Raw genomic sequence first — 23,351 nt, forward strand, 5'->3', positions numbered from 1 at the left:
CACCATTGAGTGACATTGACAAGTGAAAATAAAAAAAAAACAGGAAAGCCAGAAAAACTGTCTAAATGAATTTGGAATATGTTTGTGATGCATTTTTATTTCTTTGATAATGTTTAAGTATTAGTTCTTTTTGTGTTTAATTATTATAATAATTTTATTATATATTTAAAATGGTCAATTAAAAGGACCGTGTGGGACAGGCCCGATGTTTCTCTTTTGGGCCACAACACGTGTCCGGTACCGTACAGATCGAGTAGTGACTGAATGACGCGCCACCTGTAGGAGGAAACTTCCCCTCCACGTGCTGCACTTCCGGGTTTTTCTTTTTCCTGCTTGTGTGATGCGAGTTCAGTCGCACATGTCCAGCTGCTCGATAACATCCAACATCCAACATCATTCAACAACATCTAACATGCCAGCAAAGATCCACAGTGAAGCCGATCACATCACACACATGGAGGAGGTGGAGAACGGACTGGAGATGATGAAGGTCAGTGCGACACTTCAGATTTACTCTTTTATTCACTGAAGATGCGCTAATGATACAGATTAAAAACTCACTCTGATCTATATGACGAAAACACCCGAGTACTCTGTGTATAACATAACTATAAATAACTATAAATAGTGATAACTGAGAAACATTAACTAGTTTAGAGGAGAGTAAAACATATCTTCGCACCCCCTCCCCCCCGATCAGTGACGTAAGCATGTGATCACGTGTGATGAGTGCGTTTTTATATTTATATTCATTTAATGTTTTTTATATATATATATATATATATATATATATATATATATATATATATATATATATATATATATAATTATTTAGAAATGATATATTCAATCATGTTTAACTTTGGGCCTTTCTCAGCAAATATTGATACACGATTTGTTTTTATTAATTAGCATGTTATGCAATGTGAATATCCTGTTAGAAACACAATAAAATGCACTGGCTGTATGAACTTTGTGAATGAGTGAACTGGAGTTCTACAGGTGTGGAATGAAAGAGAACATTGTAACTTGCGTTCAGGACTGTGGCCTCGTCTGTCATGGAAGTTTTGAAATATCTTCGGATCATCTACTGCACATTATGTACACATTGTGTTTGCCGCTCTTATTTTTCTCCAGAAAAAGAAAATAAAGAAAATGAAAGAAAAGAAAACAACGGCATCGACGGACGAGTGTGAATGCCCTGCTCCTAAAAAGAGGAAGAGCGAGCAGTTGACCACCGATGTGAACGGAAACATGGACACAAACACAGTCAAGGTACTCGATCACTGATTACATCTGAGTTTGCGCTGGATTTCACAAGTCATGTGCTTCACAATGTCATTTGTTACAGAAGAAGAAGAAGAAGAAGGTAAAAGCAGTGGATGTGACGGATGGATCAGAGATGCTCCAAACCCCTCCATCAGCAGAGATAAGCAGCGAGTGTCCAGCAGCGGCCAGTGACAGCGACACGGAGAAGGTGTGTGTGTGTGTGTGTGTGTGTGTGTGTGTGTGTTATTCATATGACGGTGTTGGTTTTCATACTGTTGATGATCAATGTGTGGCCTGTAGGAAACTCCTGAGCAGAGAGAAGGAGCGTTTGCCAACTTCAGGATCTCACAGGACACTATCAAACTCTTGAAGGGTAACACTGACTCTCACACACTCACCGAACACCGGGGAAAATGTTGTGATTTACAGACCTGGAAAAGTCATACAAATGTAGTAAAATCCTAAAATGTCATGGAGATTTCTGTAGTGAACATGCTTTCTAGATTATTGATGAAATTACAGTGTTTTACAGTTTCTTCAGGGTTTTTTGTGCAGCAGATTACAATCGTGAATATGAGCAGCACTGACGTTTTTAATCATCTCTTAAGCATAATATTATGTAACTATCAGAAAAACAAGTTTTATCTTGGTTTGATCGTGTATGGACATGTTGGACATGTAACAGTTTGATGAATACTCATCCTCACATGTTTAACACACTTCTAAAGCCTGACAAATGTGGCATTTAAAGTCAACAACTACCATGAGACATTCAGTATGTGTCTTTAATTATCAGACCACACACCATATATATTAATATTATTTGATTTAAACTCATTATATTCCATAACATCTGGTTTCGATTGAACTTGACACTTGCATTCAAAATACCCTTTAGAAGAATGACATTATTTATGCCAATGCACTGCAGTGGTGGAGACGGGGTACAGTTCGTCCCGTTAGATTGTGGAATAAGATCATCAATAGATCATATTTGTCACATCGACCTCATTTTGGACATTAAAAACAGTCCTTTGTGTTCTGCATTTGTGCAACACTTTTGTGAAAAGTTCAAATCCTGCAGCTTCGGGATGAATGTTTCTTATTACGTGAAGTACCATAAATGATGTCAAATCCAGAGTTTATCCACAGATCCTGATGGAAATTGAAAGAAGCCCAAACCTCCAATAATCTTTCCGAAACAAACAGCACTTTTTCTACATTTTCAGATCAATTTTTGTGAAACGGCCATTAAACACAGATCTTTTCACAAGTGCCGGAGCCGAGCAATTTTTGGGGTAGAACTCAGTCTTTGTGAATGCAGTTTGGATGACATTCTTTAAAAATGTTTTGGTCAAACGGTGTGGGAAACCTTTCAGTCATTTGTGATCTGAACAGCAAGAATGCACCACATGAGATTTCATGACATGAGCAGAGACAAAATGTTCAGTTTTACTACAGTAATCGATGTAAATATCTACTTTATGTTCCAGAAATATGGAATGTTTGTTCTGAAACATATTTCAGTTAATATAGCACATTGTGAAATATTAAAGTGGGGTTTTTATTATGCTTAAAGAAATATTCCGGGTTCAGTACAAGTTAAGCTCAATCGACAGCATTTGCGGCATAATATTGATTACTACAAAAATGTATTTGGACTCGTCTCTTCTGTTCTTTAAAAAAAAATTAAAAGCACAAATGTGTGTTCCAATGAGACACACTGTTAATTTGTGTGATAATCAATATTATGCCACAAATGTTGTCTATTGAGCTGAACTGGTATCAAACCTGGAATATTCCTTTAATTGTAGAGATCAGATGTTAATCATTTTTACATGTATTTTTCTTTTCTTCTTTATTGGGTATCATTTTTTATCTATTGAATCTACTGATAAATAACATCTGTTGGGTGTGTAAATAATCGTGCCTAAGCACTAAATAAAATTATACAAATCAGCTCTGCAGATCGTTATCGGCTCAAAATGAGGCAGAGGTGTTACCATGCTGATCAAAAAAGTGACGTTAAGATCACGTAAACGTTGGCTTTGCATTAATACACTCCTAATGACCTGGAAACTGAATACTAGTGTTCATTTTGTCAGCTGTTTTTTAATTTAGTCTTAGTCCTGTGTCAAATGTCCTTTTTAGTTTTTATCATATTTAGTCAATCTTACAGAGTTCAAAAATAAATTATAAACATTTTAGCCATAAGAGTATTATTGATTGGCATTTGTCAATCTAGTCTATCCAAAACTAATATATATTTACCAATACACATATTATTGTTTTCATTTTAGTGTTATTTTTCACATGAGATTGATCTTATCATGATGATGGCTTTGCGAGCTGCAGACAGCGGAGGTGAGGGACAAGCGTCTCCGTGTTAGAGTGCGCATCAGCCGGCAGAACTTTATTTCTCTCCCGGTCTCGACTCCCGCTCAGATTGGGTCTCTTCCGCAACTGGTTTAAGCGGCTCTGACCTCACAGAGAACGACAGTTTTGTGTTTATTTACATGTCACGCTCCCATATTATATGAACTTAAATTAAGGATGAAATGAAGATATATCGGCAAGCTGTGATCTGTGTTTCTATCAGACACTCGAGCTGCAGCGCTCCTCTCGTCTCGCGTGTCATTGTTATTGTTTTATATGATCTCAAGTTACGTTAAATGACATCAAGCAACTATTCGACAACAGAATTAATGTATTATTATTACCGAGATTTGCAGTTACAAATGACAATCCACCGAGTGCAACACTTGTTAGTGTTTTCCATGAAGACACCTGCCAGAGTTTTGTAGAAAACGTTTGTGTCAGAGGCGGCACGAAATTTAACACAGGCGGACGCCTAGTAATTCTCTATGCAGGAAAAACCCTGCTGACATGTAAGCATAAAATATGTAAAAGTTGAAAACAATAAAACAATATGTGTTGATCTCCAATTAATAAAAATGAAGTTTGCCCTGATTTGAGGTGTTTGCTGACAGTGTCACTCGTCTTTTTTCAGCACGCGGCGTCACATACCTCTTTGACATCCAGTTGAAGACGTTTAACTCAGTTTATGATGGGAAAGATCTGATTGGTCAGGCGAGAACCGGCACTGGAAAAACCTTCTCATTCGCTGTTCCACTGGTGGAGAAACTGCAGTCTGGAGCAGCAGATAAGAGACGAGGACGAGCCCCTAAAGTACAGACGCTTTTGTATTACTGTGACACATAAAGTGACTTTACAGTTCTAGTCCAGCGGGAATGGCACTTTCCATATCTGTACAGGTATATAATGCATCTCAATGTGTGTCTGTGCAGGTGTTGGTTCTTACACCGACTCGAGAGCTCGCTATTCAAGTGTCCAAAGACTTCAAAGACGTCACCAGAAAACTGTCGGTCACGTGTTTCTATGGAGGAAGCTCCTACAACCCACAACGTAGGACTTGAATGTTCACATACTTAAAGATTGATCTTTCAGTGGCTCTTTAGAGAAATTATTATTATTCTGAATGAAAACGATGTTTGATAACATGTTGATTGAATTGTCTGTTGTGGTGTTAGTCGAAGCAATCCGCAATGGCATTGACATTCTGGTGGGCACACCAGGTCGAATCAAAGACCACCTGCAGAACAACAAACTGGATCTGTCTCAGCTCAAGCACGTGGTTCTGGATGAGGTGGATCAGATGTTGGACATGGGCTTTGCCGAACAGGTGGAGGAGATTCTCTCCATGTCCTACGAGAAAGGTACATATTTCTTTGAGTGATGACACGTGTGTTCTGTCTAGGGGTGACTGATCGTGTCTAAAGAGAGATTTTTCTGTCCGTTTCCCCTCAGATGCAGAAGAGAAGCCGCAGACACTGCTGTTCTCCGCAACATGTCCTCATTGGGTTTATGACGTGGCCAAGAAATACATGCGCTCGCAGTACATTCATGTGGATCTGATAGGGAAGATGATGCAGAAAGCCGCCACCACAGTGGAGGTAACGGCACACCAGATCAGACATCGCTTCGCAGTTTAACATGTGTAAATGACCCGTTCAGAGCATCCAGTCAGGAGAACTGTAGAAGGCCTGTTCAAATTATATTCAGTATGTGTTTTGCTATTTTAAACTTAAGTTTATTAAAGGAGACTTATTATGCCCCTTTTTACTAGCTGTAATATAAGTCTCAGGTGTAATCAGAATGTGTCTGTGAAGTTTCAGCTCAAAATACCCCATGGATCATTTATTATATCATGTTGTACATTTTTGGGTGGAATCAAAAACAGGCTGTTATTGTGTTTGTCTCTTTAAATGCAAATGAGCTGCTGCTCCCCGCCCCGACATAGCTCTGGTCTCCATGAATACAATCAAACACATTGGTAACTTTAGCTGCATTAGCCGTAGAATCAGCTAACAAGCACATTCGAAAGGCGATTTGCAAACATTCACACAATATAAAGTGCAATACTTACATCTTCAGGATATAAAGCTGGAACACAAACAGTTGGTATTGATCCATGCTTGAGAATCACATTTTTGCTTTATATTGACACTCATTCACAAAGCAGTCCGGTGTAAAATGATTTGCACAAACATACACACATTTTTGTATGTTCGCATTTCCTTCAAAAACTAAATTTGTCCACTGCGTCTTCAGTGGATCTAATGCCGGGACTACATGAAGACTCTTATGTTCACTTTTACAGCCAACAACAGAACACTTCTGACGCTTATGAAGCTGAGACATCATTATTCTCACTGTATCTGTTCCAGTGCGGGAAACAACGGCGGACTGTGTGTAGATCACTCAGGGGAGGATCTATGATAATCGGGTGGAGTCGGTCACCAGTTGTGATGTCACTTTAAAGCAGAAATGAAAACCATTCATTTTGACACACTGTTTTTGATTAATAGAAATATAAGAAAGAGTGGGTGGACTTTTAACATTGTAGAGTGGTTGTGTACACACACTGCCGACTCACATTTATGTACAAACACCATGTAAAAGTGAATTTTGCATAATAGCTCCCCTTTTAGAGACGTTTTTGTGTGATCTATTCCTTCGTCTTGTGCCACCGTTCTCTCACATGCTCTTGTTGTCACATGCAGCACCTGGCTATCGCTTGTCACTGGTCACAGAGAGCGTCAGTCATTGGTGATGTCATCCAGGTGTACAATGGCTGTCAAGGCCGAACCATCGTCTTCTGTGAGACCAAGAAAGAAGCCACAGAGCTCTCCATGAACACCTCCATCAAACAGGTGCCCAGTGTTTGGTGTTTGTTTTGTGCTGTTGTTTTGTATTTAGCGTAGTGTGTGACATGTCCGTGTGTGTTTCCTGTGGTTCAGAGTGCACAGACGCTGCACGGAGATATTGTTCAGAAACAGAGAGAGGTCACGCTGAAGGGCTTCAGGAATGGCACCTTTGAAGTGTTGGTTGCCACTAACGTTGCTGCTCGCGGTCTGGACATCCCAGAGGTGGATCTGGTCATTCAGTGTTCTCCTCCAAAGGTTCGAGACACAACAACACTCACATGAGTACCAGGGTTATTATACTTTCAACATTTCACTAGTTTTTACTTTAATTTCATCATGTATTTTGTTTGTGTGACTTCTATGTATTTAAGTAGGTATTTGTAGATGTAGGATCACTGTGACAACTGCCCCATCGTGGTCATGTGCACGTAGATGTAATAACTTAAACTTTGTAAAAATCTGAAATTCATGAAATGGTATCGTACAATCAGTATAGTGAAGTATAAGATCCTTTGTCACCGTGTTGTCGGTTCTTGGCGAAGGATTGAAGTTGCACGTGAGGAAAATTATTAGTCACTTTTCTGAGGTGCTATGACAGATGATTGCATAATTCCAATTTTATTTCTGATTATTTAAATGTTATCAGTAAAAAATTTCATGAAGTCATAACTCTTGTGCTGCAACGTAATATCTGGTTCAGTTGAGGCTTTATTGTAGGGATGGAACGATACCAGTTTTTCTCTTCCGATACCCGAACTATCAGTATTGGCCGATACGGATCCAATACCAGTGTTGTTTTTTCTTAATGGGTTTAGAACATCTATAATTCTTTAAACATCTGTGTGGAACTGATTGGGTATTGAGTACTCTTTGTGTAAAGAAACAAAAACCTCTTAACAATACATTATATCATTATAAAATAGGAAAAAACAATTACATAAGAGCATGAGCAAAAATTTATTGTTCACTAGTCTGCAGGATGCAGCCGCAAAAATAACAGTAATTCCAGTGAAAGTCTTCAGTAGAGAAGCCAGTCAATGGTTTCAGATCTCTCTCTCTCTCATGTATTTATATCATTTGAGTTTTATTAGTATATCAATCTACTTTCCAATCACACAGTGTTTTTTGGAACCCAATTTGTTTTTGTCATTTATAATAATAATAATTTTACTATACATTGGTGATACATTTCAGTTGTAATTTCTTAAGGGTTTTATTTTGAATGTCCAGCGCTGAGCACTCCAGGATGTCTGTGTTTGAGTGTTTGTTTATAGGCTAATTCATACTATTGTAATATGCTTCTCATTCAAGTAGCTGTGCATGCTGACTGTGCATTTATTAATAAACACAGCCTTATGCCATTCACAAAGCGTTATATGGAATACTTTAATGGTAATTTGAAGGTTATTTATGTCATTATTTGAGCTTGACCGTAACATCAATGATCAACATTCGGTATCAGATTTGGATTGGGCTCATCGGACCAATACCCGATCCGGGTGAAAACATCAGTATCAGACCCGATACAGGTATTGGATCAGTGCCATCCCTACTGATGGTTGTTTTCCATGAGTTTGCTAAAATATGCTGACCTGGCAGCTACAGACACTATCCTTTCATACACCGCGAAATACTTCTAATTTTGTATATTTCCACATGCGCTCCATTTTCCGAGCTGCTCTCTTGAGAGCATGAGTGTGATCATTGTACCATGGTGCAGGGCTTATTTCTTTCATTTTCTTTAATCGAGGTGGGGCGACAATATCAAGAGTGCTAGAGAAGACAGCATTTATATTTTTGGTTATTTCATTCACATTCACGCCAAAAGTGTCACGAATACACACCATTACCGCTAATCGACAGTCAATTTCACTCATTACGGTACATTAGTTGATGTATGAGAAACTACTTGACAAGTTTGCAAAACAACCATGCAATCACAGTATGAGAGACACGCAAGCGAATTCTACAGTGAGCTGATCGAAGAAGAAAAAAAACATTTGACATGCTTCACAAACAAGTTCAATTCACCAGCAAGACAAGTTGACAGGCAGTATGAACGTCATGTACACCGCAGTCTGAGGGGTGGTATGAAAGTGTCAAAATAATTGATGATTCTCTGCTGATTGGATTCAAATCCACTTTTAAAAGCATTGTGGTCTGTTGTAAATGCAGGATGTGGAGTCGTACATCCATCGCTCAGGACGGACGGGCAGAGCTGGGCGAACTGGTGTCTGCATCTGTTTCTACCAGCGCAATGAGGAGAACCAGCTGAAATTTGTGGAGCAGAAAGCGGTGAGATGCCTTCAACGGTTCAAGCTACTGTCATGCACAATAATTTCCTGAACGTCACGTGAGCTTTAATGCCTTTGTTCTTCTCCATCAGGGCATCACGTTCAAACGTGTCGGAGTCCCTACAGCCAATGACATCATCAAATCTTCCAGTAAAGACGCCGTGAAGTGAGACACGTGAAGTTCTTAATTAAAATGAATTCCATCTCAGATGTTGCTTTAAACTGTGGACCTCTAAACATTATTATTAACACCTGAAGTTCTGTTTTCATAATTATGAAATGATACTATATAATGAGTTGATGCCTGGAAAGAGTTTATTAGTCTGTTTCGAGCTACGTTTAAACAGTCATGTGAACATCCTCATAAAAGAAATCCTACAAGATTCGTATCAGGCACCGAAGAGCTTCAGTCATCATTTCACCCGTCTCATGTTTTTATTCGTAACAGGTTTCTGGACTCCGTCCCAGTGGCAGCGGTTGAATATTTCCGACAAGCGGCGAGTGACCTCATCGAGCAGCGGGGGGCTGTAGAGGCGCTGGCCGCGGCGCTCGCTCACATATCAGGAGCTACGAGTCTGGAGCAGCGATCGCTAATCAACTCTGATGCTGTACGTCACCCCGCACAACACATCTGTATTGATGCTTTCTGGAAAGAGTGCTGATGATGCCATATGATTCACTATATGGTGGAAGTAATATAAGTCATGTATTCATTGATTATATAAGTGCTGCAATTTTTCAATTTAAGAGGAAGGCCGTTTTTTATTCTGTAATAAGGATTAAATTGCAAGAGTCTCGTAGTGCATCCAAAAATGTCTTCAGGGATGTAGCCAGCACTTATTAATCTTTGTTAATGTTAATTTATGAAAATACATGAATATGTTCATTTATAGCTCATAATGCATAATAATACAACTTTAATTTGTTTTATATTTTTTATTAATATGTGCCAAAAAAGTATTATAGTTTGTTCATTTTAACAAACAACCATGATGTGAGGTGTTACCTCATTTATTACAAACCTCTGTGAGTTAATGCACAATGAACATGAACTAACAATGCACAATTGTGTTTTTGTTTAATAAATGCTGTAAGAATATGTCATTGTTAGTTCATGATCCCTAATGCATTGCTGGAAATAGAACCAAATGGAACATTAGAATAAAGTGCCCTGGTAACACTTTACAATTTTATTCCCATAATCTTATCAGCATCAGCTCTTATTTTCCAACCACAGTTTATAAAATAATTTATTTCTCGTTAAATATCCTTTTTTGAAAATGTGCCACATTTTGGAAGTAAACTGTGTTGAGTATGCGTGAAATTTCAGCCATTATTTTAATGGGGATATTTTATTACAACAAATCAGAAACTATTTAGCATTTTTTAGTAATTTTTAATACATCTGTAATGTAAAGTGTGGAATTGTTCATGTAAAGAATCAGATGAAAGTGTGTGAAAACTGTACATAAGATGTGTTCTGATGATCCGTAAAGCGAGCAGGTCTGCACATCTACAACAGGTTTAACAGATAGTTAAAAACACACCGCTGTCCTGGACTCTGTCAATAGGTGTTGTGTAGATTTTCGAGAGCGATTTATTCGAAATGGCCCTCTCTGCTCATTCAATCATTGTTTTTATCAGATCTGTTATCATTGAAGTTCGATTTGTAGAGCAGACTGTTGAGTAATAGAGTTTTCTATCTGTGTCATGTGTTCTCTCAGGGATTTACCACACTGATCCTGAACTGCTCTCAAGAGATGCAGAGCATGAGTTACGCGTGGCGTGGACTGAAGGAACAGCTCGGAGAACAAGTGGAGGACCACATCAAACAAATGAACTTCCTGAAGGGCAAGAAGGTGTGACCTTCACTCGAATGATAAACGTACTTTATTAAAACATGGTGCATTTATGTGATGAGATTTAGCCGCTCTAAAAGAGTGTGGAGTTTGTGTTGATAATGAGTCATATTTCACTTGAAAATCAAAAGACTAAAAGTAAAAATGTATTTTATATAAAAGGAAGTTTGTTTTTCAGAGCATTTAAAAGTTTTTATTTTGTGGCATTATCATGACAAAACACATTTTCTCCCCAAATTCTCGTTGCTGTAATGCAAAATGGTAATATTTGTTATACTGCCTTCATTCATATTTTATTTGTAAGTCTTTGTAACAGCAATTTTGTTACAGTAATACGGCAAAAAATGCTATTACAGTAATGAGAATAAAAAGAAATGACTGGATACATTACAATAATGAGTGAGATTATTTTTGCAGTTTTAGGGAAATGTTTTTATTTTCATGAAAAGGGCTTAAAATATTATTTGTATTATTTTGAAGTGAAGAAAGACCTGAATATATTTTTGTGAGATTCGCCCATTTGCTCAAATTTCAGAAATATCCATCGTCCATTGACAAATCTGGGTAGATTTTGGGCGTGTCTGAAATATCGGCGGGTATACGAGTCTGTCATTAAGATATCTGCAGTTATTGACTTGTGACAAACCGATATACTGATTAAAAAGCCAATAAGCATGTTCACTTGGCCAACAAGTTTGTGCAAATTTCAGTAAATATTGGATACAATTTCTCTTTTTGGAAATTGTGAGCATCTGATTTGCTGTAGTTAAATTGTATTATGTATATTTTCATTTAAATTGGCCTTCTAGATATCGACTATTATTAACTCTGTTTCTGTGTGTGTTTCTCTCAGGGAGTGTGTTTTGATGTTCCTGCCAGTAAGCTGAAGGAGATTCAGGTATGAAGATGTGCTCTCATGTTTGGAGTCGTTTGTAAAGTGACTCCAACAACATGTCTGTGCATTTGACTAAATGATTGGAGTTTTAAGTATCATCTTTTCCAAGCCACTCTGATTTGTTTTGAGTCTCTCTGTGGCATCGAGTTTCACTAATGGACGCTCGTGAACAGATGCATGACAAACGAGCTGTCCGAGCGGGTTTGTTTGCTGATTCTATCGTTTTTTTGGGGGGTCTCTGCAGGACAAATGGCAGGACAGCCATCTCTGGCATCTGACCGTCGCTACAGAACTGCCAGAGATGGAGCAGAGCGTGCGTCACGGCGGTGAGAGGCTGGCCGGCGGGTTTGGTGGTCGCGGTGGAGGGAGACGCCGCTCGTTTGGTGGAAACTTCAACGGCAACAATGGTTTCAGCAGAGGAAGAGGACGAGGAAGAGGAAGAGGAGGCGCTCAGAAACGAAACTTCAGTCAGGCCTTTGATTATTGATCGATTGTTGATCATGTTGTGTTGGACTGTCAGACTGTCTTGTTTTTACTGCCACTTGATAAATTCCCATTCGCTCGGATGTCGGGCATTCACAACCATGAAACATGCAGATTGCTTATGCTTGCAGTTGTACTATTTATATTACGAATCCTGTTTGCATTAAAGTGGTCTTCCAACTAACACACTGCTATGCGTTTTGTCACCCACCGGTGAATGTTTCTCTTAAAAATAGTAATTCTGGAGACATTTGTTACATTGAACTGAATGCAGCAATTAATGCAAATATGAGTCCATGAATGATTGACATTTGTTCTGCTTGTTGTTTTTCTTTTTTCATGAATGAGGCCTGATTTTAATAACTGGTTACATAAAGAAATTCCTACATATATCAAGAGCTTTAATTGTGTTCAAAATCATCAGGAGTTTCAGTGCACTCAGTAGTGTCCATATGCTTTATATTCAATTGCCTACTACAGAAATATAAAATGGATGCAACAAGCCGTGAAGTGTGTAGTCCGGGTCCCTCTGATGCTCTAGATATACTGAGCTGATGAGGAAGCACAGTGAACATTACAGTCTGTGTGAAGGGAATAACCAGATAATTCCATTGTTCCACCTGAAAACAGACGTTAATAATCAATATATTACATTATATTTTACACTGCCTTGTATCAAGTAAGGGTGGAAAAAATTGTTAAATGATTTTGTTCAATATAAAACGTATTAGGTGGTTTTAGTCGTGACACTTGTGTGATAGTTGTAAATCCAGTAATGTTTGAATCTTACAGAGACAGTCCATCCACATTGAGTTTGCTGGTCTCCAGCTTCTGTCACTCTCATATAATGGACTCCAGTGCTCAAAGTTCTTCAGATGATCCACAATCTGCAGATACAATATATAGGATAGTGATAGGATATCAATGCACTGCTATGAGTGTGTGCAATAACAGTGGTGCTCATTCTCTCTGAAGCAAAGTGCATGAAGACTAACTTCAGCTGTTTAAACAAGAACGCACCATCATCTTGTGCTGTCAGTATGTGGTTTGGTGTCTATACAGCTGGAGTTGCATTTACTGCCCCCTGCTGATGAGACTCACAAAAACCTGAAGATGGTTCTTCTACCTTGAATTCCTCTGATGGTAGGAATATTCCTTATTACAGTCAGGGAGAATGATTAATTGTATTACTTTTTATCACGTTATATTAATTACAGTGAATTAACATTAAATCTACGGCCCTAATTATAATACAACTGCAAAATGTTTTTAGCTGAGTTCAGCATGTGCTGTCAAATAAAAATTCTAAGATTTGTTTAATTTAAGATAAAAATGCACATTCAAATGCTAAAACTAACAATTGAAATTTGAATGTGTGCCAAGCACTGATGATGACACATTCAGACATTACGAATAAATCAACGCAGGTGTATCCAGACACATTTTAAAAGGAAGTTCCATTTAATTTGACACATTGTCTGAAAAAAAGCATCGTCATTGCACAAGATGCTGAAAAAAACGCGAGTCACAGCGCAACAGTCAAACAGGTCCCTCGAGTGCATGCTTACGTAGAAAAAAACTGACGCATTTGGAGTGACCACCCCCAAAGGTGGAGGTCTTTGCTGTCGTGACTATATTTCTATTATAACTATTCCTATATGACTGTATTTAATGAAATACTTTAGCACTGGAATAGGCTACTGTGCAACACTAAGTTAACATAGAACCATATTTTGAAGCGTTTCTTTTCTCATTTTACTCTATTATAGAAAAACTGGCTAATCTTTTAACTTTATGTTCTTTGCAATAAACAGCCACTATAACACATTGCTGATTGGTTTATATTGATTTGTTGTGTCCTCTTGTGGATGTAGGAGACACGTCAATTTAAAAAAAGAATGTCACTTACCTGAAATAATGTCTTTAAAATTCAAATAGAAATCGAACTTTGGTAATATTTCAGTGAAAACTTTCAATTTAGATTCTCAGCCCAGTTGAGTACAAACAGACCCGGCTCTGAAACTCTACTTGTGACATTTCTGCTCGCATAGTTGTGAATTTACGTGCTCAAAAAAACATACACTGCTTTCCATAAACAGCCCTTAGGGATAATCAAACAAACAATATGATAATGTCTTTTAGAGGACATGTGCTGTCTAACTTACCTTCAGCACGGCTTCTGTCTGTTCCTGCTCATCGCTTTTGGTCACCGGCAGTCCTGTACAGGTAATTAGTAATTTTAAACCTTAACTAATCTTAACTAGAATCCACAAACTAGTTTGTATTGTGTGTTTTCCCACCCTGTGCTGTGGAGCTGATGTTTGATTGGTGGTCCTCAACACATATGGAGACGGCATCTTTTCTCAGGACGTCTGCTGTGGAGCACTCGTGATCATCTGTGAACTTCCAGAAGTTCTCTATTCTCACACAGGACAAATGTGTCTCAGTGTGGAAGTTACTATTTATTTTTCCTCCTATGTTTGGTTCAAATTGAAGTTCTTTCTGTACCTGTAAATCTCTCCAGCACTGTGTTTCTTTGTGTTGGTGGTGGAGGAGACCTTGATTTAACATGAGAATCCAATCTCCTCATTGCTGACCACAAACATCAGATCAGAAAATAAATCAAGAACATCAATTCAGAAACTAATATTAATATTATTGAATTATTCAATCTCAAGTTCATGTTCTGCTAAATGTGTTATTGATAATAATCCAGATAAAGCGATCCTAGTCATATTAGGCGTCTTAACTTGTATGTCATTTATTACACTTTAGGGTTTGTGTATATGTTTTAAGGTAACTGCATGTAATCTGTAATTACACTGTTGTACCTACTGTTGGAGACATGCAAGTGTAAATTGTAACATACCAGCATGTTTTTATTAGTGCTGTCAGTCGATTCAAATATTTAATTGCAATTTGAAAGTGCTGAAATTATCTCCACATATACTTCTTTTCCTGGCAAAATGCATTTAGTTCCTTCTTAGGAAAGAAAAGGTAACAGCTATGCTTCCTCAGTATAAAGACAGAAATGCACTAAATTAGCACCAATTCAAGAACCATTAAACATTTGAGAGGTTGATGAAGTGAAAGAACTAGTTCCCATTGGCTGGGTATCTGTTGCAATGCACATTAAATCTCTTAAACCCTCCACATTGTTAATTGGTCGGTAGTCTGTTGGTATCTACTTTGCTACAGCAATCGTGAAGCTGCAATCACATGATTCACACCACTTTGAACTTTTGCAGAGAATTTCTTGTTGTGCTTCTAGCGCTGGCACTGCCCACATAATGCTACGTCATCCAATTGATTCTGGCAAGACGGAAGCGCAACATGTGAATGCAGCTTTTTAAGTTGCTGCAAGTGTGATAGTCTACAGACCTTTCACGGGAGATCTCCAACAAGCTAGCGGGCCGGGGTGGTCACTTATCAGCTCACGCCATGTATCCTGCTTTTGGCTTTTAGGTGATAGTTAACATTTGAAATGCTAATCATTTTTGTCCCAAATCCCATCTGGGTTTGCTCTGTAAGAGGTCCCTTCTCCTTCATTTGATCATTATTTCTGCAGTTTTCGTGTGTGATTACCTCTGCGTCTCTTGAGCATTTTGCTGTGTGGCAGGAGAATATAAACTCTGAAAGCATTGTGACCTTTCTTCCTGCTTTTGTCTTGAAGCTCTTTGACATCTGGCAGTGAATTGAGTGCACAGCGGAAGTTTGCTTTCCATGTTTTGGGATCAGGTTTGTCTATGCCAGGTTTATATCTCCCTACAATAAATGAGAGGACAGATGATGTGTGCATGATGATGCAGCGTGGCCATGTCAGCACTACCAGTTTCAGGATAATAATAATAAAAAAAGATATTTAATTGTAATTGGACAGTGATATGCTATACTCCATCTGAAACTATTTTAAACAACATTACTAATTCTTGCATAGTTACTATGCATGCAGCATTTATGACATGGAATATTTGTACATTTCAGAATTCATTTGTCACATCACAAGTCCATTTTAAATGAACCAACAAAGACAAAAATGTGTTTAAAAGTGTTGACAACCTTTAAAGAATGGTGACCAAAGATATACACTTTCTTTTATCCATTCATATAACTTTTCAACTGATTTCTTAATGTTGATTACATGGGAATGTTGTGTGTTAGCTTGTGGTAACACTGCACATGAATGTGCACAATAATGTAATGTAGCCTACATTAACAACTTCTGGACATTTTCTGGATGTTATAAAAGCTTAATAAATACACTTTTTCCTACTATAATTCAAAAACATAAAATACCATACTCTAGTTCAGTTCACTAGTTCACATTGATGTCAAAAGAATGGTGGTTCTCCGTGTGCTGTCCCAACAGACCTAGTCCTTGCTACAAAAACACTTTTCAGCTCTTCATGCTCATTCACAGCAGATATCATATAATAAAAGCCCGATGACCATTAAACCATACTGAACTTCATGCACATTAATAAATGCTTCATGTTTGTTGACTTTACCTTTTTATAGGTTACGAATGTTGAATACTGTAATTGATATTAAGCATTTATAACATGTACTGTAAAATGGCTCAGTATTTAGCAGGAAATGCATGAATGTCACTCTTTTTAAGCATGTTATAACCAAATATCAATGTTAGTCATTAATGAACCCCTTTACAAACCCTTAACAAAGGGACCACTCATGTAAATTGTTCCCAAATATATCAATTTCACAAGTGACCTAAATTGTTGAAGATATGACATGATTAGAAAGCTGTAGGTCAGGACACTCTAAGATGAAAATCATGGTCTTCTCACTGATTTTGCGTCTACGTGAAACATGTTTCTTGTTCACTTTATTTGTTTAAAGCAGTCTAAAGTGCTCAAAGTCAGCTTGTGATTGAATATTTTAATAGGCAACGGTATTTCTTTAGTTTGCTGTGCTGTAATGGACTTATGTCTGAATGTCACCTGTGTGAATCGCCCAGTTCCTGAACAGAGTCGCATCCTTCTCGATGTTCCAGCCGTGTCTGGCTGCATGCTTCCAGGGAATCTGGAAAACTCCGGCAGACTACACATGGCACATACAGTATATACGTTCTCAAATAATCTCTCTTATGTTAAATTCATTTGCAGCGTGTGATTGGGTCAAACTTCAGGGCAAGTTTGAATCCTTCATGTACTGAATCAATCAAACAATACCAATTTGAACTATTCTTTAACCAGTCTCATAGTCTGATGATCTTACCTCATCCAGCCATATGACTCCTGGATATGTGCCCGACTTGATCTGTTCCTCTAACCACGGCCGCAAGCGCACGCGTCGCTGATGCATCCTTCAATCCAGAGGAACAGAATTCTGATTTTGCTCCTTTACAGTATGTTGTCTTCAATGTAAGTGTATCATCAGCTTCAAACAGTCAATATGCTCAGCAGAGCAGCAATGAACATGACAGTTGACTGAAATTAGTATCAGTCAGTCACTTCAGCAGCTCCTTCAGTGAACACACAATGTCTGCCTCAACTTTCGCTCGAATGAACCTGCACCAACAGGTTTGGACGGTTTCAAAGAGCAGGAGAATTGCTGTGGTACTGAGGGATGCCCCCACTATAGTTCAAAGCCATCTGATTTCATTTCTCTAATCACACTGAAACAAGTAAAACACTGAGAAGAGAACAGTATATTTAGGAATAATTAATACACATGACTGTAAAAGTAGTTTATTTAAGGAACAAATAAACCAACAAAAATGTATTCTGAGCCTTTATAGTAAAACTAAAATGGCCAAACTGATAACCCTCTTTGTGCAGGTAAATACTTTTTTGAGATTTGTTCAGTGTTGCAGTGACAGATGGATCATTTGAGTTAATTATCTGATTACAATCAGTTGTGTATTCTGTGTAATGTTGTTGAGTCACTCTTGCCCCATTTCCTGTGAACTTTAATGAGCAGTTGATGTATCTCCGGTATTTTCCAATTGAACAAGTATCAGTGTGACACTTTGCATGTCAAGTCAAGTGCAAATATCTGCCTAATGTACAGAATCAAGATGTCCAGGCAATAACCAAGAAATAAATATCAAGACAGTTTAGAAAAAGTGTCAATTTATAGATGTTAAATCTCAAATATTAAGGTGATGTTAATCTTATGAAACACATTAGTTTATACTGTGAAATGATCATGTTAAAGTTGTGAAATGATATGATAATGAAATGAATTATACTATAAAGTATAATATATCTTGTGGAATTGTGGGACTTTCCTGTATTGCTTTTTATTTTCCTCAGAAAATGGTTGTTCTTGAATCAGTGTCATGATTGGTCTGTTTGGGTAAATTGAAGCATTGCAGCATTGACCACATTATTTACTTACCGTTAATTTTTTTTTCCCCTTCACCTGTACTTGTTGTATTCATACATTGTTGGACCTGTGTAATTGTGTACATCTTATTGAACATTTATGGAAACTGTTCTTCAATGGAAATAAACAAAAAAATCACAATGTGTGGACTTTTTAGATGGTCCATTACTGTATGAAAAATGTCCAACTTGTATTAATGTTACATTATTGATCTGGAATGAATTCACCGTGACACCATTTGACCAGCTAACAGGACAAATCGCATCCTGTAGGCTTTTGATTAGATTTGGGAAGCATATTTTTATATTTAAAAACAGGACGATCCCATAATTGGAGTGGTGGTGGCGTAGTGGGCTAAAGCACATAACTGTTAATCAGAAGGTTGCTGGTTTGATCACCACAGCCACCACCATTTTGTCCTTGAGCAAGTCACTTAACTCCAGGTTGCTCCGGGGGGATTGTCCCTGTAATAAGTGCACTTTAAGTCACTTTGGATAAAAGCGTCTGCCAAATGCATAAATGTAAATGTAAATATTTACGAGACACTGAGGTCTAATACATTCTCATAATCAAAGTGTGGATGCGGAAAAGCGCGAGTATATCGGGAGAAATTGTTATCATAAATTATTATATAATCATAAATTATTAATGATTATAGAAAATAGAAGCATGAAATAGAAGCATTTTAGTTATTTTGTTGAGTTTGTATCAATCAATGGAAAAACCTGAACAGACTAACCTGAAAAGCTATGTAACCTATTAGTGAAAACTGTAGATAATTCTGTTTTTTTTTAAAGCATATATTGAGTCTAGTAAGAACCTGAAGAGTTTGTTGTACCAAAATGATGCACTTACTGCAGATACAGGGGAGGTCTAAACAGCAGGATGCCCATGCATTACAGGACTCAGATGGTGAGAATGTCATGCTGCTGTTTTTCTGATAAAATACCATTATTTTGTGGGAGATGAATGTGTAGTAAGCTCAATCTAGCTTTCTAATTGTTGTGTACATACATAATATCCGTATCTAAATGCTATAAATTAGTGTTGACAGAACAACTGATCCTGTTGATAGATTGAATTTATTGTTCTTGTGTAGGAAATAACAATGTCTAAACAGCCACACAATAAACTGTACTGTACAAAAAGAATGACATGCAATACAAATAAACAAAATAAAGAAACATATTTATTTGGACATACAGTACATTATAAACTTTATACATACACAAAAGTTAAATGTTCTCTATATGCAATTAACAGTTATTTATTGTAGACACAGGGAAAACAAAACATGAATGGAGATAAAGGAATCGATGGTGGTCTCCTGGAAATGTATCTGGTCCAGCCAGGGAGAACAGTCAGAGCCTTTAAGCACACTAGGCTTGAGTGTGTAACGTGGGAAGAGCCAGCCACTTCCTGGGTTCTGAGAATAGAAGAAGCTTGCACACACTGGGCTGGCGCACACAACACACAGAAGAACAGAAGGGTAGGTATGTATATGTATATATACTGTACATTGTAAATGACTCTGGAATAAATTTCGTATCCTGGCAATCATATTCTTTTAATATAACTGATTTATAGTTCTAATATTAGGGTACAGTGTCTGCTTTAAATAAATCAGAAAGAGCTGTGGAGTGTCAGATATATCTAAATGCATATGTTGCTCATTGTCTTATGTCTGTTTGTGAATTGATCTGCAATGTGTAAAAAGGACATGCTTTTTGCAGTCTCAAAATGTGGCCCCCTTAGAAATTCTAAATGCCCCCCTCGCATATCAGAATCAGAATGAGCTTTATTACCAAGTATGCTTACATATACAAGGAATTTGTCTTGGTGACAGAAGCTTCCAGTACACAACTATACAGCAACAAGACAGAGATAATAATACAAATATAGAATAAAAATAAAAGTTAATAGAAAATAAAATTTTATGGAAATACACAATAGGGCAATAAATATATATATATATATATATATATATATATATATATATATATATATATATATATATATATATATATATATATATATATATATATATATATATTTATATATACACACACGTATGTTCAATATACAAATTCAAATCAGTTATATATGTAACTTAAGGATTTTTCCTTAAGCCAAGGTGACCCAAAAAACCAAACATAAAAAACGCTTATTGGACACTCAGGTCTATCACAAAAATAGTAATTTATTAATGCAAATAAATAAACCTAAGGTACCAATAAACACATGTAATAAACAAACAAACATACAGCAAACTCATTCCCACTCAAATATTAATAGCCAACCAACACTCCATAAACATCAACAAAACCCAAGCTTCATGCAGAATCATGCAAATTAAAGAAACAAAATCAAAAATCACATCAAATATATAACCGGTTTACCAGGAAACCTACTCCAAACCAAATGAATTCCACAGCAAACATAAACCACATACAAATGAAAAGTTCACGTGTTTCAAAGCATCGAGAGTATGGAGGTTGGCTGGCAACACGAGGCTGGGAAGGTATAGACTAACAAACAAACAAACAAAAACATCAAACGCCCCACGAGCCAGTCCCGTTTACAATAACCATTAAAGATACCAGCGCTGGAGGCACACAGCGCGCACATACAAGGACGGGCCAGCGAGGAAATGAGACATGCCAAAAAACACAAGAAGAACAGCGATCAACTTAAACCTAAAAAGAAAAACCAACATAAACAAAAACACAATTAACAATACACTTCATACATAACCACTACTCTATTTTATTTTAATTCCATTAAAATACTAAAAAATGCTCAAATATATCAGTTATATAAAAAACTCTACGATTACCTGAAACACAGCTATCTCCATATTTAACTGCCAAGATGAAATGAGATCGGGCGTGACCAATGGCCTTCCAGACCATCCACAATGTTTGCATCTGCTCACCCAGATCATGTCCATGCAAAAGCAAACAATGAAGCGCTATCAGACAACACGCTTCAATGCATTAACGCGGACCCCATCTCCATGTCTCCTTTTGGGCGCCTGCTTAAAAACCCTCTCATTGTCTAACTGGCCACGCCCTCTACTGGTAACCACCTCACCGGCTACATATACATAAGCAAGGGAATGTAATGGCGTGTGGTGTGGTATGTTAGATAAATATTAATAGACTAAACTGTGTATTGCACATTCATTATTACTCAATGGGGCAGTTTTTACGGTTCATGAGATGGATAGCCTGAGGGGAAAAACTGTTCCTGTGCCTGATGGTTCTGGTGCTCAGTGCGTTGTAGCGCCTGCCAGAAGGGAAAAGTTCAAAAAGGTAGTGGGCAGAGTGAGTGGGGTCCAGAGTAATTTTTCTAGCCTTTGTCCACAAAATGGAAGTGTATAGTTCTTGAAGGGAGGGCAGGGGGCAACCAATAATCCTCTCAGCAGTCCGAACTGTCCTTTGTAGTCTTCTGAAATCAGACTTCATAGCTGCACCAAACCAGACAGTTACTGAAGCGCAGAAGAAAGACTCAATGACTGCTGAGTAGAATTGTTTGAGCAGCGCCTATGGCAGGCTGAACTTCCTCATCTGGCGAAGGAATTACAACCTCTGCTGGGCCTTTTTCACAATGGAGTCAATGTGAGTCTCCCACTTCAGGTCCTGTGAGATGTTAGTGCCCAGGAACCTGAATGACTCCACTGCTGCCACAGTGCTATTCAGAATGGTGAGGGGGTCAGTGTTGGCGTGTTCCTCCTGAAGTTCACAATCATATCCACCGTTTTGAGCGTGAGCCAGCCGTTCAACCTCCCTTCTGTACACAAACTTCAGGAGCTTGACAGTGTGGTCCTTGGCGGTGCAGTCATTTGTATGTTGGGAGAAGTGTAGTGGGGAGTGCACACATCCCTGGGCGGGCACCGGTGCTTATTGTACATGTGCCGGAAGTGAATTTCCCCTGTCTCAGAAAGCTGGTGATCCATTGATAGATAGACGTGGGAACAGAGAGTTGGTGTAATTTAGTCTGGAGAATAGCTGGAATGATGGCGATGAATGCCAAACTGAAGTCCACAAAAAGGATCCTTCCATATGTCCCTGGTCTGTCCAGATGTTGCAGGATATGATGCTATCCCATGTTGACTGCATCATCCACAGGCCTGCTTGCTTGATAAGCAAATTGAAGGGGATCTAGAAAGGGTCCAGTGATGTCCTTCAGATGAGCCAACACCCTTCTTTCAAATGATCTCATGACCATAGACGTCAAAGCGGTGGTTCTGTAGTCATTAAGTCCTGTGATTTTGGGTTTCTTTGGAACAGGAATGATGATTGAGCATTTGAAGCAGCATGGGACTTCACACATCTCCAGAGATCTATTGAAGATCAATGTGAAGATGGGGGCCAGATGGTTAGCACCGGATTTTAGACAAGTGGTTGAAACACATTATCAAACATTTTAGGTCTCCCTCCGCCATCACTATAACAAGACACAGGTGTTAGAGATAATGCCCAGATGATGAGCCTTACCGCTCTCCCTCTCCCGCAGACAGATACACAACCACGACCCCATCCCCACAGGACTCAAATATAATGGCAAAACTTAAAGTATCCCTGAAGGGTAAAAACATAGTCCTTGAGCCAGGTGGAGAACATCTGACTGGCTAGAGATGGAGGCTTGCAAAGCCAGCAAGGAATGGATAGGCATGTCAGAATAAATTGGTTGGGGAGCTGTATCCGTGGAGCAGACAAGGCAAGCATACCAGATAGGTACAGCTGACAGCTAGACAGGCTTAGGAATGTGCAGATGGTTATGATGCGGAGTCATAGACACAGCCACAGGTCGATAGCCAGAGAGAAGTGACTGGGCTGACAATCTGGGCAGGAAGCCGACACACCTGCGGTAGTAGGAAGGCAGGGGAATGGAGCCAGAACACTGGACCATCAGGCAGGAAAGGAGTCAGGAAGGCCACCTAGGGTGCTTTCAACAGAATTCTCATTGG

General features: G+C 38.3%; 2 protein-coding genes across 3 annotated transcripts; one reads left to right on the forward strand and one right to left on the reverse strand.

Moving 5' to 3' along the window:
- The first annotated feature begins 328 nt into the window (after window positions 1-328).
- On the forward strand, window positions 329-12,443 carry ddx21 (DEAD (Asp-Glu-Ala-Asp) box helicase 21). Of its 2 annotated transcripts, none has more exons than XM_052090459.1 (16): window positions 329-490; window positions 1,138-1,275; window positions 1,355-1,477; window positions 1,570-1,642; window positions 4,280-4,458; window positions 4,578-4,695; window positions 4,821-5,006; window positions 5,098-5,243; window positions 6,354-6,503; window positions 6,591-6,752; window positions 8,673-8,792; window positions 8,884-8,957; window positions 9,240-9,399; window positions 10,516-10,650; window positions 11,504-11,548; window positions 11,790-12,443. In XM_052090459.1, exons 1-16 carry the CDS (start codon window positions 341-343, stop codon window positions 12,030-12,032), a joined length of 2,202 nt encoding a protein of 733 aa, XP_051946419.1. In that variant the 5' UTR covers window positions 329-340; the 3' UTR covers window positions 12,033-12,443. The 2 variants fall into 2 exon arrangements, with proteins under 2 accessions (XP_051946419.1, XP_051946417.1); XM_052090457.1 differs by having other exon boundaries at window positions 1,352-1,477; window positions 11,790-12,442.
- A 122-nt stretch (window positions 12,444-12,565) lies between these two features.
- irf1a (interferon regulatory factor 1a) lies at window positions 12,566-17,353 on the reverse strand. Its single transcript, XM_052089850.1, has 8 exons — window positions 17,267-17,353; window positions 16,990-17,089; window positions 15,614-15,793; window positions 14,537-14,620; window positions 14,329-14,445; window positions 14,194-14,246; window positions 12,819-12,915; window positions 12,566-12,648 (listed from the first exon to the last, which is right to left on the reverse strand). The coding sequence occupies exons 1-8, from the start codon at window positions 17,351-17,353 to the stop codon at window positions 12,566-12,568; spliced, it is 801 nt and encodes a 266-aa protein (XP_051945810.1).
- Window positions 17,354-23,351: the final 5,998 nt, after the last annotated feature.

Source organism: Xyrauchen texanus, chromosome 24 (genome assembly GCF_025860055.1).
Source record: "Xyrauchen texanus isolate HMW12.3.18 chromosome 24, RBS_HiC_50CHRs, whole genome shotgun sequence".
Classification (NCBI taxonomy): domain Eukaryota; kingdom Metazoa; phylum Chordata; class Actinopteri; order Cypriniformes; family Catostomidae; genus Xyrauchen; species Xyrauchen texanus.